The sequence below is a fragment of the Eleutherodactylus coqui genome, chromosome 3 (genome assembly GCF_035609145.1).
Source record: "Eleutherodactylus coqui strain aEleCoq1 chromosome 3, aEleCoq1.hap1, whole genome shotgun sequence".
In the NCBI taxonomy this organism is placed as follows: domain Eukaryota; kingdom Metazoa; phylum Chordata; class Amphibia; order Anura; family Eleutherodactylidae; genus Eleutherodactylus; species Eleutherodactylus coqui.
Window position 1 is genome coordinate 57,792,403 of NC_089839.1, and position 18,521 is coordinate 57,810,923.

At 39.6% G+C, this 18,521-nt stretch overlaps 2 protein-coding genes across 3 annotated transcripts in view; one reads left to right on the top strand and one right to left on the bottom strand.

The window, feature by feature from the left end:
* The window catches only part of MACROD2 (mono-ADP ribosylhydrolase 2), a 1,963,046-nt gene that overhangs the window by 1,509,403 nt on the left and 435,122 nt on the right, over positions 1-18,521 (bottom strand). The window lies entirely within an intron of this gene.
* Positions 5,181-17,255, top strand: FLRT3 (fibronectin leucine rich transmembrane protein 3). The gene is made up of 3 exons (XM_066595624.1): positions 5,181-5,448; positions 12,053-12,745; positions 13,919-17,255. Exon 3 carries the CDS (start codon positions 13,946-13,948, stop codon positions 15,899-15,901), a length of 1,956 nt encoding a protein of 651 aa, XP_066451721.1. The 5' UTR covers positions 5,181-5,448; positions 12,053-12,745; positions 13,919-13,945; the 3' UTR covers positions 15,902-17,255.

Below are 18,521 nucleotides of genomic sequence, written 5' to 3' on the forward strand. Positions count from 1 at the left end.
CTCATGTTTTTCCCCTGATAAATCAAATGGCAAAACCTTTTCCCAGTGTCGCTGAACAGGTATGGGCAGTCTGAACAACCGTCATGGCCAATATGGCCTAAAAGATGTATTGCAAAAGGTTTGTTGAATGGTTGTTAAAACACGAACCTACCTCAATTTAATGTGTATGGCCAACCTAAAGTATACCTAAAACTTTTTGAAAAGTTTCTGACAAGTAAAAGTGACACTTAAGAAGTTTTGATTGGTGGGAGTCCGGGTGCTCAGACCCCCACTAATAGCTAAAATGAAAGGGCAAAATTCCACAGCTGGGCACTGAGCCCATTTGGCTGTCTTTGTTAGCAGTGTATAAACTCCGTAGACTTTCTATGTAGCTCCTACACCACTGCGAGCTGTGATGGAAACAGCTGAACGGGTACAACAGTCAGATTAGTGCTTCTCATTCATTTTAGTGATTAGTGGGGGTCTCAGTGGGCATTCAATATGGATGAAGGATGTGTATAGAAGCTGTTTTCTTCATCAGAGGTCTACCTTAGGTTTACCTATGCTGTTATCCATATTAAACTATACACAATAGTCGCTGAGGTGTGAGTCTGTTGGGGCTGAACTTCCCAAGTACAAATGGAGAGATTATAGTAGACATTGTTATTATTGGAAGTGACTTGTAGGAAACTCAAACAGCCATAAACAAGTTCCACCTATTGCTCTATTGTCTTGCTAGGCTGTAATGTTTGTGTTTTCTAATTACGTTAATTCTAATTATGTTAATATATCCCTGGCTGGGTGACATGGGTGGCAGACATGACTCTTCCTTCCTTTTGTATAATTAACAGCTTCCACTGCCTAAAGAAGTGTATTCAGCAAAAGACATCACATTGAATCACTAGACTGGCCTGTACATGCCAAAATTCTCAGTGTTTCTCTATAAGCTATACACCGTACATGCAAAATGCTTAATACCCTGATTTCCAGTCTGCCCCATTTTATTGCTGGCACTTAGACAAGGCTCATGTAGGGGCCCTCAGCCCTTTAAAGAAAAAAAGCTGAACTCTCCATTATCTAGTGTAAACACCCTACAACTCTCAGACCTCTGGACATCCCTAAAGACCATAACTCTCAAGATTACTTCAAAGTTAAAATCTCTTATTTGTCAGGAACTGTGCTCCTCTTGCAGTCTATCAAAGGTATAGTAATACTTTGAAGTGTGCTCCAAGGACACCCTATAGTGATTAAACCCTTGAAACATTCATTTCAGTACCAGCGGGTTAAATATGGGACCTAAAATAAGTCAATATTGACTTTTGCTGTACAAAAAACCGTCCACAGGCATGTTATGTTACTTACCAGAACACACGTTACAAATAGGTTTTAAGGTTCTACATAGTAATGAAAATGAATGATTTTCCACAAGGTTTTGTTTTCATTTTTGATGTTTTTTTTCTGGCCAAAGCTAGGACAAACCAACCAATAGGTGGTATAGTGTAAGTTTGCACTATCTGCCTATTAGCTAGTATTGGTATATCTGCCCTTGTGTGTGAAAGACAACTAATGGAATAGTTACTAAATAGAGAACATGACCAGATAAATCAGAGACCATGCCCATCCAAACAGTCTATATGAGACTTCATCATGGCTGTATTTACTGGTAAATTGCGGCATTTTTAGTGCTAATTTAACTACTAGTTACTGAATGTTGAAAAAACTGTAAATTAACTAGAGATATAGCTGGTAATTCAGTCAATCTGATAAATCTGTGCTGTGGGTCATTTATAAGGGCCGATCAGGAATGAACATTCATTTGATCATTGCCCTGTGGCGATCAACCAACAAGCAAATGCTTTTTTACTGGTTGATCACATCCATTATCAGGCACCAGAACGCAATGCTCCTTGCAGAACATCTCACCATGTAAACGGGGATGTGCTGCCGACGACATGTAATGTGTGCAGGGAACAAATGACTGCATCAACAATCATTCGCCCCACATACAGTCTGCATCGGCCGCTGTGAAGGCACCAATATTTTTGATTGCTCTCAGCTTTTGGTTCAAATTGAGCTTGGAAAAGAAGCTTATCTAAATCTGATTGTTTAGGACATGTTTATAAGATTATTCTCAGATCCTAAGCCATCATACCTACATTAATATTTTTGCATGGATTGTTTATTGGATTTTTTTTTTGCTGTTTATGTGAATTACATATTGGAAGGCAGATATGGTCACGATTGACAATGTAATACCTATAAAGGGCGGGCAGAGCCTTGGCCAAAGGCTGCCATCTGGAGGAACAAGAAATTTAAGGCCTAGTGCCCACAGCTGTATTACAGAATCATGCGGTATGGATCTGTAATGCAGTGTCCCTGGTCTGCCATGGGCCCATACAGTACCTCCATGCGTCTCTGCTACAATACAGATATGCAAGATCTTTTAACAACTCACCTCTAGAAAGATTGCTTCAAGGGGAGACAGAGTACAGAGACACTACATGGCAGCACACCCTCCCCCTGCTTACAAATCTGTAATATGGAAATGCAAAGACCTCATTTGTGTCCATATAGGCTCCGTGCACACAGTTTTGCCATGTGCAAAGTCTTAAAATGCAGATTTTTCTTTCCTGACCAGTACTCTTGAGATAGGTGGCAAAATGCCAAGCCGAATGGAGGATTTGGGGCAGATGACTGCCAGCTGAAAGTTTGCCCTGCCAATATTCAACTTTTTATCTATTGCCAGATTTACATGAGAGGTAATAGTGCTTTGGTACTAAAAAGGTACTAGTCCCACTGGCAGGTGTAAATTTGTGTGTGCGGTGTACTAGGCAAAAACAGATGTATTGTGCATGCCCGCTATAAATACCCCCTTCCCCATTCTGTATCATGGCCGTATTTGTAACAACAACTCCAACTGATTGAGCAAAAAACTTTTTATTTAAGTGAACAATGCAGGTTCTTCTCATTTTGTCTTTTTGTATTAATGCTAATTATTAGCCTTCCTGTCATTTGAGTGTTTTGTGTTCCGCGCCATCCTCCATATTGACAGCTGTGGCACCCATTGAAGAAAAAAAAAGTTAAATAAAAATAAAATATAAATTGTATGCACTGCAGACAAAGACTCGCATTTATTATCTCAGGATATTCAGTGCAGTATTCAATAGAAGAGCTAAGCAACAATGGCTTGGAAATTATTTCTAGGAACTTGGCCAAAGATTGTACTTTTTGACATGTTTTACTATCATTGTGATAAATCAGAAGAAAAAAAAAAGATAGATTTCTATTCTGCATATTATCTGATTCAACTCCATGCTACTGTATAAATCAGCAGATAGGGTTAACTATTTGTTTCCCAAAAGAGCTGGCCCTGGATACAACCAGTAATGAGCCTTCATATTTCTAATCATTTCCTCTACCGTACCAAAACCATCTGCCATCAGATAGGATGAATCATCCGGAAAGTTTATTCAAAAATTCCTAGCATGTTGAAGGTGTAATCCAACTTTGCAAAAGAGAAAAAAAGAAGCAATACTAATTTTCCCAGCGACCCGGCTCTGCAGCTCCCACCGGTCTACATCTACGTGCAGTAGTGATGCGTCTTAGTGTTGACGACCGCTGCAGATATTCAGCGTGCCCGCAGCTGTCATGTGCCTTATTCCTGGCATCATGTCTCCTATTGCAGAGTGGTACGACACGTGACCATGCCCGCCACAGATTGGCTTCAGCACGGACATGCTACTCGCATACAAAGATCAAGGTAACGCATGAGCGCTGGACTGCCAGGGGAACAGAAAGGAGAGTACGGCTGGGGTCACTTAGGGCGAAAATCCCGTGGAATGACCGAACAGAAAAACCGTGAGATTTCCACAGGATAAGCGCAGCTTCAAAACCCGCAGCGTTTAGCCGTGGGGGTTTGGAGCAGTTTCGCCTCCGGCATTCTGCTGCGGCTTTCTCTGCCCATAGAGACGACGCTGTGGAAACGAGAAAAGAATTAACATGCTGCAGAATTGAATTCCACGCCGCATGCCAGTTTTCATGCGGATTAGCACAAAAAAAAAATCTCGGCCAGTTTGCTGGCTAATCCTGGGATAAGGAGGTGCAGGCAGAATTGCCGTGCGGACTTTCTGCACAGAGTGAACCCAGCCTAAGAGAAATACTCATCCCATGTGAAACACTGAGAGGGGATCGTTTAGAGGATGTGAGAAGTGAGCGAAATAGCGATAATGTTTATGCTGATTGAAAGTGAGCGACAAACGAAAAGTAAAAGAATACAGCACGATGGCTTGGCATTTAGACTTCATTATTATTGCACATTTTTGTTCGCTTACACGAATTTTGCGCAACTATCTTTATGTGTAAATGGACCTTTATGTAGTACGTTAGCACTTACTTCAGGGTTTCCGTCTCTCTGCTCCATTTTTGGAGGAGAGAAACTGAAATTACAATCGAAAAGAAACTGATCCATTTTTCCCCCATTAATTTCAATGAGGTTTAAATTTTAAAAAAAAAGACCCATCCGGTTTTCATTGTAAGCTGCGCTATTTTCCTGTAAAAAAAAAAAAAAACAAAAACGGAAACCCAATGTAACAGAAGCAAACCGAAGGCTTTCCGTATTTTTTTTAAACCCCACTCAAATCAATGGAAACAATGCATAAAAACCCGAAAAATACAGTGCAATTGCAAAAATAACAGTTTGAAACCAGCTGTAGGCTAACTTGTTTTTAGCAGTTATCCAATAGCTCACCTGCGCTCTACATTGCACCTTAATATCTTATCTCTATTGTGCTTCTAAACAATGTTCTCTGTTATCAGCCAGTTCAGCCCGAGGAAATGCTGACAGTAGTGTTTTTACTGCTTGCCAACAAAGAGAGTCAATTTCCCCTTGATCACTATTTGATGACACATATCTTCAGGCCAGAAACCTTCACATGCATTTTTATGCACGGCAATAGCAGCTCGTTAGAAGCCATCCAATGCCTTGCCTTCTCTTTCCATAGGCTGCCCAGCCAGCTGCAGCAGCCAAAGAGTTAAGAGCCGCCGGTGACTATATAAGACAGCAGACTGAGAGAAAGCCTTATTCCCTCTGACAGCGCAGCACTGTGTGGAAGGGTTAGATGCGCCCTCTAGTGGCTGTTATGTGCATGCCGTCTGCAGAGGAGGTTACCTCACTGGGGCAGGGCTGGCAGAAGCCTCTCCCTCTGCCGTGACATCAGCCCACACTCAGCCACTGTGAGCTGCTGCTGTAAGTTCAGACTTTGAGGTGGGCACAGAGGACCCAACACTTCTCAGCGCACAGGGAATGATGCTGCCTGCTACAAGCTCACACAACTAACTGCTGCCTGCCTTTTCCATGGTCATCCTACAAGCCTGGGAAGCCTATATGTTTCATAGGACTACAACTGGAATATTCCCTCCACACATCATCTCTCTTGTTACTGGATTCTTTCTTCTGCACTGATCTTCCAGGTAAGCCACAAATCACTGACTTCTCCAGCAATCAGCAGCACTTCTTCTATTCCTTCTCTATGTAGGATTGCATATGAAGATTTCCTAATGCCATAGCTGCTTCTTTATGCTCAGCACTTTGCAAATATGTGTGCTATAGACAAGAAATGAGGGATGAGGAGTGCAAAATGTAAGGGAAGAGAGAATGTCAGCTCCTATGTCCAAGCATCAGCTGCAGCACAAGTTCCCTAAGTGCAAGGATCCTACCGCCACTAAGCATTACCATGTTGCAGAGTTAGTAGGGGCTGCATGTGTGCTACAGTATGTTCACTACGATACTCCAGAAGAAAATCAATAATCCTGGATGTACATGAGAAGCAGTAATACATGGAGGATAGTTGTGGAGAAGCAAGCAGCAGACTTTGCAGAACACAAATGAACAGCTACACCTACATTTCAAAACCTGAATTGCTTTATCAAAAAAAGTCCTCAAAACCCATCCATTTCTAAACAGCATTCCTGCGGGAATTAATCTGAATCCCCTTTTTATCCTTTTTTTTTTCAAAAAACAAAACTCCCCCTCTCCTATTCTAGACATTAAACCAAAATTCATTGCCTGGACAAGTGAAGTATGTGACCAGCATAGCAATGGGAGGACAGATAATGGCAAGCTTATGGGACTCCGTATTGTCTCTGCACTGGGGAACCCCACTGACAATGGGGAATTATGTTTTTATAAAAAAAAAAAAATGTAAAAAAGCTGCAAGGGGACTAGATCAGGGGAGATTAGCAAGTTAATGGGAAGTTGTGGCTAGTTGTACCCCCTCCATTCACTTGCACAGAGTTCTCTGTGCTCATCCATGACACGTAGTAGGTAGCCTGAGCCCCTTCGATTCCTAGATCTGGCATTTCTATATGGATGTTTGTTAGGGGGTCCGGCTAGAGGCAGAGCGGACAAAAGCAAGAGCGCAGGACCTTTGTTTATGTCTGCTGAGCCCTGGTGCTTCTCTCTTCTCTGGCTGCTACCCATGGGCTGCAGCTGCTAACAGACCACAGTGTTACTGAATAATGCTGAAATTAAACAAATCGGTCTCACCAAGAGCTGCACTCACCAGCTCTACTGGCGGATCATACCGCTGCTTGATTAATCCCTGCAAATATATTCATTCAGCATTAGCCTCTAATCGTGTTATTGCAATAATAATCTGGAGAAGGCTCAAGCTGCCTGTGTCCACTCTACTGCTAATACCAATGGACAGGTAGAACCATTAATATCCACCTCTTGTTATACACAAGTGTTACTAAACACAGATACATTATGTAACAAACATCTCTACATACACCCCTCCATAAATAGCCACCTTCTAGGTTTCTGTACACAGAGGGTACTATTTATATACATCATCATAAACGACACATCTATACACAATCTCTTCATGCCCCATCTGTACTTACATACTGTTACATGATCATGTTTTACTCTATCCACCCACACAGAACTAATGACAACTAGCAGCCAGTCCAGTCCTTCACTAGTTAACAGCATAAGATACATATTGTCTATGAAGGCTGAGCACACCCTCTGCATACATATAATTGACCATCTCCCCATTGCAATAGCTCTGTGCCCCATATCAAAAGCAAGGGGTGGGGGGGGGGGGGGGGATGGGGGAATAAATTTGGTCAAATTCTGGCTGCTGTCACACTTTGTTACTAGACTATTAATTATCTATTCCCTTGGTCCGTTTTCCCAGTACAGCACTGTCCAATCAGATAAACTCCAATTATGCTCGCCATCTAGCGCCTGCGGGTGTGCAGTCCTAACTAACATTACTCTCCCGTAGGATGAAAAAAAAAAATACAATTATCTGTTTAGGCTCACGGCATTGAGAAAAAAAAATCTCAGACCATGAAAAGACAGGCTTGTAGGAAGCCATTCTGCACTGACTGGGTAGTCATGTTCCTTTATTTTACTCTTTGCAGAAATTATTAAGACACCTCAAAACTAAAAGCACCTTATACAGTATACATATAACAAGGCTCATAGAAATCAATACATGTCTACATATTCGCCTGCATGATTCTAGAGGTTACTGGTGCATACTGTAGAATGGAGGCTATACATTAGAGGTGGCTGTGCATCTTGTGATTTGTAGCACCCAGGAGTCACATGTTGGCATTTCTTGTTGTAGTCTAAATAGCATGGTAACATGTTAACCCGCCTGAAGGAGTCTCGGAGCTCTGAAAGCTTACAATTATAATTTTTCCGGCTAGCTAATAAATGTATCACTTCTGTAATACTTTGTCGTCGTTATACAAGAGCATTTAACATGACGTTGTTATAGTCTATAAGGCTGTAAGCTAAATTGGCTGATGATGTTTATTTGCACCCCCTACCCTAGGGCTAAATTACAAAGTGATCCATGGCAAACTAGTTATAAAAGGGGACCATATCTCTTAAGCTTGGTGCTGTTTGCACGATTTCTTGTGAGGAGTAATGACTAAATAAATACCATGGTTAATGAAATCAGCATGGCCATTAGGGCTTCGCTGAGCCCTTCAAAAGAAGAACTTTTCCTTGCCCTTGCAACACAGCGCTGTTCCACTCAACGGGAGACTGTTGCAATTAAAGTCAGGAAAGCCGGACAGAAGCAGCGAGTGTCTGACTTGTGGGTCTTGACAGAAAAAAGGCATCTAACAGAGTGTACCACCCCCCAGCGGGCATAAACTCAGCTGGAAAGGCGCTGGAGCAAGTTTTTCAGCTCAAAAATGTTTTCTTTGCCTTTTTTTCCCCCCCTTTAACTTGGTGAACAAAGAGAAGTCAGTGCTGCTTCCTGTCTATATAATACGTTATTACATTACGCACAAGACACTTTGTAGCTATGCATGTAGAAGCGAGGATAAAATACAAAAACGGGACCTTGACATGAGACATTATTCATTCTTTTTTTTCCCCTTGTGTAATTCAAGGCTCTTCCACAAGCCTTGAATAGATCAAATGCTGAAACTATCTGGCACAAATAAAGCAGTGTGACCTGCTTAACTGAGATTTCACATCATAACCGACTGCAAAGGAAGCAATTGTAGCTTGTTGAAGCCTGAAAGATACTGTTTACAGCAAAATACATCTATTCTACATTTTATGTTCAAATGGGGTTCACTTAGCAATTTATACAAATGGCTTCATAATTGTAACCACCTCTCTGGTGTTGAGGAACCTTACTAATTTGCAGTCGGCAGTGTGAACATGTAGCCACTTGTAACACCCTGGGGTGAAGTGTCAGGGATTTTTTAGACACTTAAACAGGTAGCACTCCAAAAACTTCCTGAACTTGTGGAAACAATGAGAGCAATTGTTTTAGATATTCTCTAAATGTAGTTAACCAAGTTGGCTTGACTACTTTATACTGAACCATGTAGCGATCTTTGGAAACATGTCATTGGTGATGGGTTTGTAAGGAATTTCTGCTGGGGCCTGAGGAGATTGAATAGGACATGTGGTTTTTATTTGAAGTTTATTGAATAATTTATACGGGGCAAACCCTTGTGCATGGCGTTCTATTGCAGGCTGCATTGTCAAAAGAACCTATTGGGAGTGATATTCCTACTCTTCACATTTACACTTGCAAATTTAGTGACCCAGAGGGGCTTCTCTTCTTGTAAGATTCCCACTAGAAGTCATATAGATAGTGGATGCCTTCTGTACTATTCCCATCTTGCATGATAGGCTAGTCAATACTAAATCTCATTACGTTAGGTTAAAGCAAAATATTGTCAGAATAACTGTAGTCGGAGAATTTGGTGTAGCTTTAACCTCCAACAGCCCATCTAGTAATAGTTGTACACTATAATTTTAGCCTTGGATTTGGGTATGTCAACTTACTTTTTAAAGAACTGGATGTAAAATTGGAAGTAATTCATTATTCCCAACACCAAAACGAATGGATCTGAACTCAGGAGGACATCCGAACCATATTTCTTCACGAGGCCTACTCCCAAATAAATAAAATGTCTAGAACATCTCCAAAACCCATAAAACCTTTCAATACTCCACCTTTAACTAAAATAATCTTTACCACATGACACGATGGAAGTGGCCATGAGTGATTCCAAACTGTACAATCTATTACCCAGTGCTCTTGTCTCCTGGTTGCTGGTAAACCAAAGTGAGAAGTACCTTTATGAAATCTGATGACCGTGGAAAATCTAGACTGCTACTAGCCAAGTTGTCATCAATTCCCCCAAAAAATGTGACACACAAGCGAGCATGGCAAATACTTTCAAGAATGAATATGACTTGCAAATCCTTAGTCTGTATACAAGCTAAACTAATTGCAAAGACCATGCAAAAGCCATTTCACCTTGCGAACAAGCTCAAAAATAAACAGTAGTTCCAGACTAAAAAAAAAACCCATATCCCCCAAATCACGTCATTAAAAAAATATAATAGAGCATTATTGTATCTACAGTCACACGACTCCTCAGTCAGGCACTGGCTTTGTGTGTATATGTACCGGGATTTAAGCCGGTAGCAAAGCCAATGAAAATAATAGGAACAAGCAGCCCACTCTTTTCTACCATGACCAGCAGGCCGGGGTCATATTTGATGTATAAAGACTCAAGGTCAATCAATGCACATACAAAAGAATTAAAGATGGGTTAGTCTGCCCATAGCAGGGAGATTGTCCGGGGCTCTGGATGTAACATCATGGCTAGCTATTGATATGCAAAACATATCATATCAAACAGAGTGGCAAACAGATGTGAAGGGGGCCATCTCTTTATAAGCCGCTCAAGAATGTATTCCAATCTACATTTTTCCAGCAGTCTTTATTCCCCTCAAAGCTTTGCTTTTGTTTATTGAATTTTTTTTTATGTTTGTGTTGTTTGCTATACTTTTTTTCAGCAAGAAGGCCTACAGTCACCATAGATCCTAATGAGCTTTCAGTTAAGTCCAGCACAGGCCCTACTACAATAGCAGCATTAGACATTGTTTTGCATGACAATCGGGGTTAAAAAGAGACAGTTTAACATTTAACATTAAAAAACAAATACTATTACCTTTACAGTCCCTTCCTCGTATCGTGCTTGCTAATGAGGACAAGCCCACACTTTCAAACGAATGTTCCTAAACTTCATGATATTCCGCGAGTGACAAGATGGAAGAGAATTTTAAAGTAAAAAACATGAATTGAACCGTCAGATGAAATAAATATAAAGAAGGTTAAAACTGCCTCTTAATTAAGAGCAGGCAGATTGCTGAAGTCATAAAAATACTTTATCGTATGTTTGGCTGCTGCTCAGATTCACTTTAGCAGTTGTTAAAACAAATTTAACACATGGTAATAATCAGGCAGGCTGGGATGCAAACATCAGTGGGGAATGTGGAAGGTAAAGTGTTAAATCCTGATTTCTATAGACTGTCTTAAGTGTGGGTAGGTGTCAGAATTGTCTACTAGAAGAGTCTGATTCTCACAAGTTATCACAGGAAGCCACCAGTCCTGGAGTCTGATGCACGCTAATTAAAATCCTTCCATAGATACATAGTGAAAATGGAGTCTTTAGAACTAACTGCTTAGGCCGGCGGCACCTTGCTTTAAGCAATATCCACAATCCCAGTTAGCTTAACCCTATATTAAAGATTAATCATGTGGAGATAGAATTTATTATATATAAAAGAGGGCTCCAGCATTTATTATTCAGCATACTGGCAGTGCGGAGCATTTTAATTCTGGAACAGATGCTCTGCTTGCTGGATGCCATGTAATTACTGAGTGGAGAAGCAAATTGCTACTACGGCATTCCTTAATTTCAGGGTCAAGTATTTCCAGCTTACTCAAATTCTTTTACTTGTCACTCTAAGCACCTTGGCAGGTTGACCCTTATAGAGTAAAAAAAAAAATTAAAAAGCTACAAAAAGATTTGCGCAAATCAAAGGCAAATAGGACCTGCAGTTTAACTAATTCTAACTGCTTTCGTATGCTTTGCTGTTATGTTAATGACAAATCTTGGTTGGGAGATGTTCTGGTGGTTCCAGCTTTACGACGCGCTGCTGGTAGCAAGGTGTGATGTCATGCTAGCTAGTGATGTAAGTGGTATTCGTTCTGTGACATACATGTCAGATACTCCATGTACTGTGTAACTTTAGAGAGCTCCATGTGCATTCTACAATCCAAGCAGTAAGATATTTTATTATGTCAGCACAAACTAACTCGATGGCTCTTGTGTGCCCAGGCTGGAATGGCTCCGGGTCTTAGTTATCTATTACATATATAAAAACTTGTGGACAGCAGGGGATTGTGCTTCGGTTTGTAATAGGAAAAGACAGGTGTCACCGTTTGCTAAAGTAATTTCTCTGCAGTTGGTTGATTGAAGCTGACTTCAATTACAGTTGCTCTTGGATGGATGCACTGGAATGGCTGATGTGAAATACTAGAAATCGTTGCGGAGAGTGGGACTGTGGCAGTGACCTCTGGGAACTTTGAGGTTTGGCTATAGGGGAGAAAGTCAATGGCTGTGTTTATTAGGAAACTAATGACTGCCCATCAGTCAGCTTCGGTTTGTAACTAAACGTTATGTTTTGCCACGTTTCACTAATTGATAATTATCATTTTTCTCTCCCCAGAAACCGTGGACAAACGTCATCTCGTAAGGAGCTAGCACGTCATTTTTTTTGTATTGAAATCGTTGATAATTAAACCGGTTACGAGTAACTCTTCCTGATATTTATCTTCCACTAGTTTTTTTTTTTTTGCAATTCGGTTTCTTTTTTTTAAGTTTGGCTTGGAAACGGTGGTGTTTTCACAACGGGTGTGAACCTTTTGGGATGTGACTACTGTACAGAGAGTATTCATGGTTGAATCGACACAGGAAAGACAAGGAGGAAAGCATGTACCTACTCTGAATGCACTATTTATTCCAAGCTTTGCTTTATGAATATGCCCCTGGTGTGGAGTTAATTTTACTGGCGTTCCCGAGAAGCATTTATAAATGGAAAGTCCATTTCTGGCATGAAATTAAGCCAACCAAAAGGGGATTATAAAGAAACCATTAATCTGGCATCGGAGGAAATATCACATGGTCGCAGGAAACTGAAACTAATTAAACATACGATTTTGGTGTCGGCAGTAAACGTTTGCTGTGATGTGGATGAGAGAAAATTCGGTCCCTTCTTCCATGAGTTAGGATTGTTTGAATAAACACTGTGAAAGAAAAACTGCTAAATGAGATAACCCAGACCTTGCTATTCTGGGAACACGAGGCTTTCAAAAAGCTCTGCCCACCGGAGAATTCAAAGAAACATCAGCTCACACTTCAGGTATGTCTTTGTCTAGTGTCTATTAAGTGCTGATAATGGGGGGGGATATAGCTGATAGAAATGTTGTATAGCTCATGACTCAAGATGTCCTTCCGACCCCAATGTGCTAGACAGATCTTTCCTTGTACTGCAGCCTCTGACAGCAATATGTGGTCTGTCTATTTAAGCTCTGAAAGCACTTACATCTTCTCTGCTATTCTCTACAAATGACTGGATTTTCTCATTTAGGTGTACAAAAAATGTCCCCAGGCAGATTTTATAATTATTTAAAAAAATATACAGCCTCCAGAAGGGTTTGGGTGCTTGATGCCTAGATATAAACAGGTGCAGCATGGCGCTGGCACACGTTGCATATCATTGTATATACTCTATAACAGGGCAAACACACCTGACCAGTAAAAAGGCCTAGAAAAGAGTATGACCACATCAAATGTCTGAAACTCAAAAGAAAGCAATTAACAGATTCCTAATATCTATACCAAGGGGAAAAACGGAGTGAGAAAAAGTTTAGGTGCAATTACATCTAATATATTCAAGTAAAATTATAGCAAGAATTGCTATCAAACTTTATGCAGTGGCAGAAAAATACAACCAGAAGCCATTTCTTACTGCAGTTGTAAAGCAAGGATTTACCTTTTTATAGATCTTTTCTGAATACTAGGATTAAAACATCCTATATGAATACATAATTCTTGTTTTTTAATAGCAATGAACTCAATTTAGCGTCTTACTTTGCAAACTTTCACTGTACATGTAGTACAGCTTAAGAGTGCCCCAAGTGGAAAAGTTGTGTATAGCAGCAGTTAAATTCTAAACTCTTCAAAATGTCACAAAAACAAATACAAACAAGTCATGTAAACAATCCTAAAGTTAATAAAACTTATTGACCAATATAGTGGACTGGTAAGCACCATCACTCAGTACGTCTTGCTTTATATACCTACATTTCAAGACTTGCTGAAATACTGGTAATTTTTATTTATTATGTAATATTTCAGACATCCCATATAATTGCTCAGGTTTATAATTTACAGAGTAAGGCATTCGTTCTTTACATAGAAACATCATAGATGACAATACAATAATGCATTACTTCTGGACTTTTTGTTGTATGGTTTCCCGCTCAGTTATGGTACTAATCTAGATCATGTATATTTATATTTTTTCTTACAGAGCGGCTACCTGAAGCTTTCATAGTTTATGAAAATGAGTGCTGAAGCCTGGAACTTTATTGTTGCTTGGACCCAATTATTGCTATTACTTCGAATGGCGCCACTGTATGTCAGTGCCAAACCCTGCCCTTCAGTATGCCGCTGTGATGGAGGCTTCATTTATTGCAATGATAGAGACTTGACATCTATTCCCTCGGGGATACCAGAGGATGCTACAACTCTATACCTTCAAAATAATCAGATAAACAATGCGGGAATACCGTCTGACTTAAAAGGTTTGGATAAAGTGGAGAGGATCTATTTATATCGGAACAGTCTAGATGAATTTCCAATTAACGTCCCTAAAAATGTAAAAGAGTTACACCTGCAGGAGAACAATATACGGACTATTACCTATGATGCACTATCCCAGATTCCTGCTATAGAAGAGCTTCATCTTGATGATAATTCCGTGTCTGCAGTCAGCATTGAGGATGGTGCATTCAGAGACAACATCTATCTCCGTCTTCTATTCCTTTCACGAAATCACCTAAGCACAATACCCTGGGGTCTGCCTCGCACGATTGAAGAGTTGCGTTTGGATGATAATCGCATTTCTACCATTGCAGAAATCTCCTTGCAAGACCTTACAAATCTAAAGCGTCTTGTTTTGGATGGAAATCTCTTAAACAATAATGGCCTTGGGGAAAGAGTCTTTATGAACTTGATTAATTTGACAGAGCTCTCATTAGTTCGAAATTCATTGACATCTCCTCCGGCAAACCTACCAGGTACAAACCTGAGAAAGCTTTATCTTCAGGAGAACCACATGAACTATGTGCCTCCCAACGCTTTTGCCGATCTAACCCAACTTTATCGGCTTGATATGTCAAACAACAATTTAACGTCTTTACCTCAGGGCATTTTTGATGACCTGGATAATTTGACACAGTTATTCCTACGTAATAATCCATGGTACTGTGGTTGCAAGATGAAATGGGTTCGTGACTGGCTGCAGTCTTTGCCTTCCAAAGTTAATGTCCGTGGACTGATGTGCCAGGCACCAGAACGTGTTAGAGGGATGACCATCAAAGACCTTAACAAAGAGCTATTTGATTGTAAGGACAGAATTATTACAAAGCCAGTCTACATCACAACAACCACTATGTTAAACACATTGCTTCCGGCACAAGGACAACGTCCAGTATCTGTGACCAAACAGCCTGAGATCAAGCCGCCTGACCTCAACAAAATTTACAGAACCACGCCAATACCAGTCAGGAAAATTATCACTATCCATGTGAAATCGGTCACTGTTGAAACCATTCATATTTCTTGGAAAATTGCCTTACCAATGAAGTCATTGAGACTGAGCTGGCAATTGGGTCACAGTCCAGTTTTTGGGTCTATAACAGAAACAATCGTCACAGGTGACAGAACAGAATACCTGCTGACGGCTCTCGAGCCAGAGTCTCCATACCGTATATGTATGGTTCCCATGGAAACCGGAAATTTCTTCTTACTGGATGAAACTCCTGTGTGCATCGAAACAGAGACTGCTCCCCTTAAAATGTACAACCCAACCACAACACTAAACAGAGAGCAGGAAAAGGAGCCTTACAAAAACTCTAACTTGCCCTTAGCTGCCATCATAGGTGGAGCTGTGGCGCTAGTGGCAATTACACTCCTTGCACTAGTTTGCTGGTATGTTCATCGGAATGGTTCCCTCTTTTCCAGGAACTGTGCTTACAGTAAGGGCCGCAGAAGAAAAGATGATTATGCAGAGGCAGGGACTAAAAAGGACAACTCCATTTTAGAAATCAGGGAGACCTCTTTTCAGATGATACCAATAAATAATGAACCAATGTCCAAGGAGGAATTTATTTTGCACACTATATTTCCATCAAATGGAGTAAGCTTGTACAAAACCAGTCACAGTGAAAGCAGCAGTAACAGGAGCTACAGAGACAGTGGTATACCAGATTCCGACCATTCACATTCATGATGCTTAAGGGCACAAGACTTTTTATAGGAACTATAATAGGTGAATGGGATTCACTGTTCTACTGCAAAACACTGGATTATTAAAAAAAACACAAAAAGAACATTTGAAGGAGCAATGTACTGTACATTTGCCATATAATTTATATTTAAGAACTTTTTATTAAAAGTTTCAAAATTTCAGGTTGCTGCTACGATTAAATGTAGTTTGTCACCTGACCACAATTCTCTATTTTAGTATTTTTTTGTAATTTGTACTGTATTTTTCCTTGCTAATATTGAAGTTACAGACCATTTAACTTTTTTTTTGTGTTCTGCTGAGTAAAAATGACTTGTTGACTGTGAAAGTGAATTTCTTTGATGTGTTGAACAATCAGGATTTTTTTTTTCTCATTTTTTTTTCCAGATCTTTGTAGTATAAGCACAGGCCGTTTTTGCATTTCATTTTAAAACATGGTATAAATAAGATGTAGCTACAAAAACAAAAATTTTCAAAACATTTAAACAGTATTGTTGGGTCTGTAAAAAAAAAAAACATAAAAAAAATGTACACAACGTTACTCAATAAACAGAAACAAAATTCAATGTGTGTAGTAATGGGCATTACAATGGTTTCAAAGGAACTACAAAAATTCTACACAAGCAACTCTAGTTGTTATGGTTGACTTACATATTTACCCATGCATGCGGGTGTTAAGTAGATCACAGGGGTCAGTAAAACACTAAATTAAATGTTTTGTATACATTATTTCAAATAAAGAAGTACTTTTTATACGTTACACTATGTCCTTTTAGGTTTTTTTTAGGCTTGTAGATAAAATTAACCCGTATAAAAATTATCATTTTCAACATAGTCAATCCACTCAGCATTACTACATGGGGTTAAAAACATCATATTAATAAGCCACAAAGCAAAATAACCAAGTGATATTGCCTGTAGGAATATTATATAAAACATTAGCAAAACAGTTACCCATAACTCCCCTTTTGGCAAAAAAAACCTTTTATATGGACTATTAATATTTTAATGCCAACCAGTTGCTCCTAGTGCCCATTACTACATCCTCACATGTTGTGTTAAGCATATGTACCATGTTATTTTGCCTTTTTCTGTTAATTTAATATTTAAGACAAGATACACATATGTTGCCATATACCCTCCCCTTCTGTTTTTTATTTTTCAAATAAATTCCAAAGTGCGTTGTATGCTCTTTGGTCAGTATTGTATGTGCCTTGGTCCAATGCTACACATATTTTGCTTTGTTATTTCTTTTAATGTTTTTTTTCTCTTTTTTTTTTTGACAGTGACAATTTTTCATACTTTCGAACTATGAAAAAATATTGATCTTATCTCTGAATAAAATGAAAAAGGAAAAAGCATAACCTTGTGATCTGACTGATTAATAGTACCATACATCTGATCCATGATGTCTAAAAAACGGGACTACATTTGCAAACCATTATTAGGAAACCTAATCAGCAGCAATTATTTTCAGACTTCTATTGCTTCTTTGTTCAGTGAACTCCTATCATTTTGTATCTGTAATTTTCACCATTGGGCTATCAAACGTATTAAATGTCATGCAACCTTAGAATTGCAAACATACCAGCAGAAGGCAAGCGAGGCACAAATAAGTCCTCAAGGGTCAAGTAAGCACCCAACTGTCTAAACATCACTTATGAGCAAGCATCAGTACTTAGTTTGTCAGGTTAAAGTAGATGAAGATTGACTGCCCTACGAAATAACCCTAATTTATGCTTCTTAAGAGGGACCTTTCTTTTCTTCCTTGTGGAAAGGAGGGAGGGGGCTGTAAAAATGATGTTGACATAACTTTAGTATGAATTTCCTGTTATGTTATGGATTACCACCATTGGGGATTGGCGACCTGCCATATATTGAAGAACTAGAACAGCAATGCTCCTTGATGAGCCTAGGCTAGTAATATTTATTCAGATTTTACCTTGTATAAATATTTTACTTCTGTTTGGAATTAACTTTTGTAGAGTTTTTCAGGAGTTGTTAGTAATTAAATACGGTTTTAATTTATGGGATGCAGGATCGGACCATAGATTTCATACCATGTTTTCGTAGATTAAAGGGATTAAAAATAAGTCAGGGATATGTTTAAGGTCTTTTAGCGAGAGTATAGTTGGTGGTTTTGGAATCAAGAGAGCAAATGAAACCAACTTTGTGTTTCCTTTTCTTAGTGGTCCTGTATGGCTCTACATGGTTTATTAGGAAAGTTAAGCTCCATGGCTGACAATTGCTTTGACACTGACAAATTAACCACTTTGTGACCACAATACATTTTACTGACCTCACTAATGGCCTTTAAACGTGCATACATCTTTTTTTAAAGCATTGACTTGACAGATACTGACAGCCAGACTCCTGCTCTAACAGACAAGAATAGAGAACATCTGATCCTGGTAGTATATCACCAACGAACAGTAGCATGTAAACAAATGACAAGGGGGAGTGAGCTTTGTAACCCATCGGCACCTCACAGTGCGATCAAAAAGTACCAATAGGTTTCCTTGGCAGCCAGAAGCCTGACAAATGTCACCATAACTGCCATGTAACTCAGCCTATTAGGCCCCGCTTTCCACGGAGTCTAATAGGC

What these genes read in the sequence shown, in the direction of transcription:
- FLRT3 (XM_066595624.1), top strand. Translation starts at nt 13,946, where the DNA reads ATGAAAATGAGTGCTGAAGCCTGGAACTTTATTGTTGCTTGGACCCAA.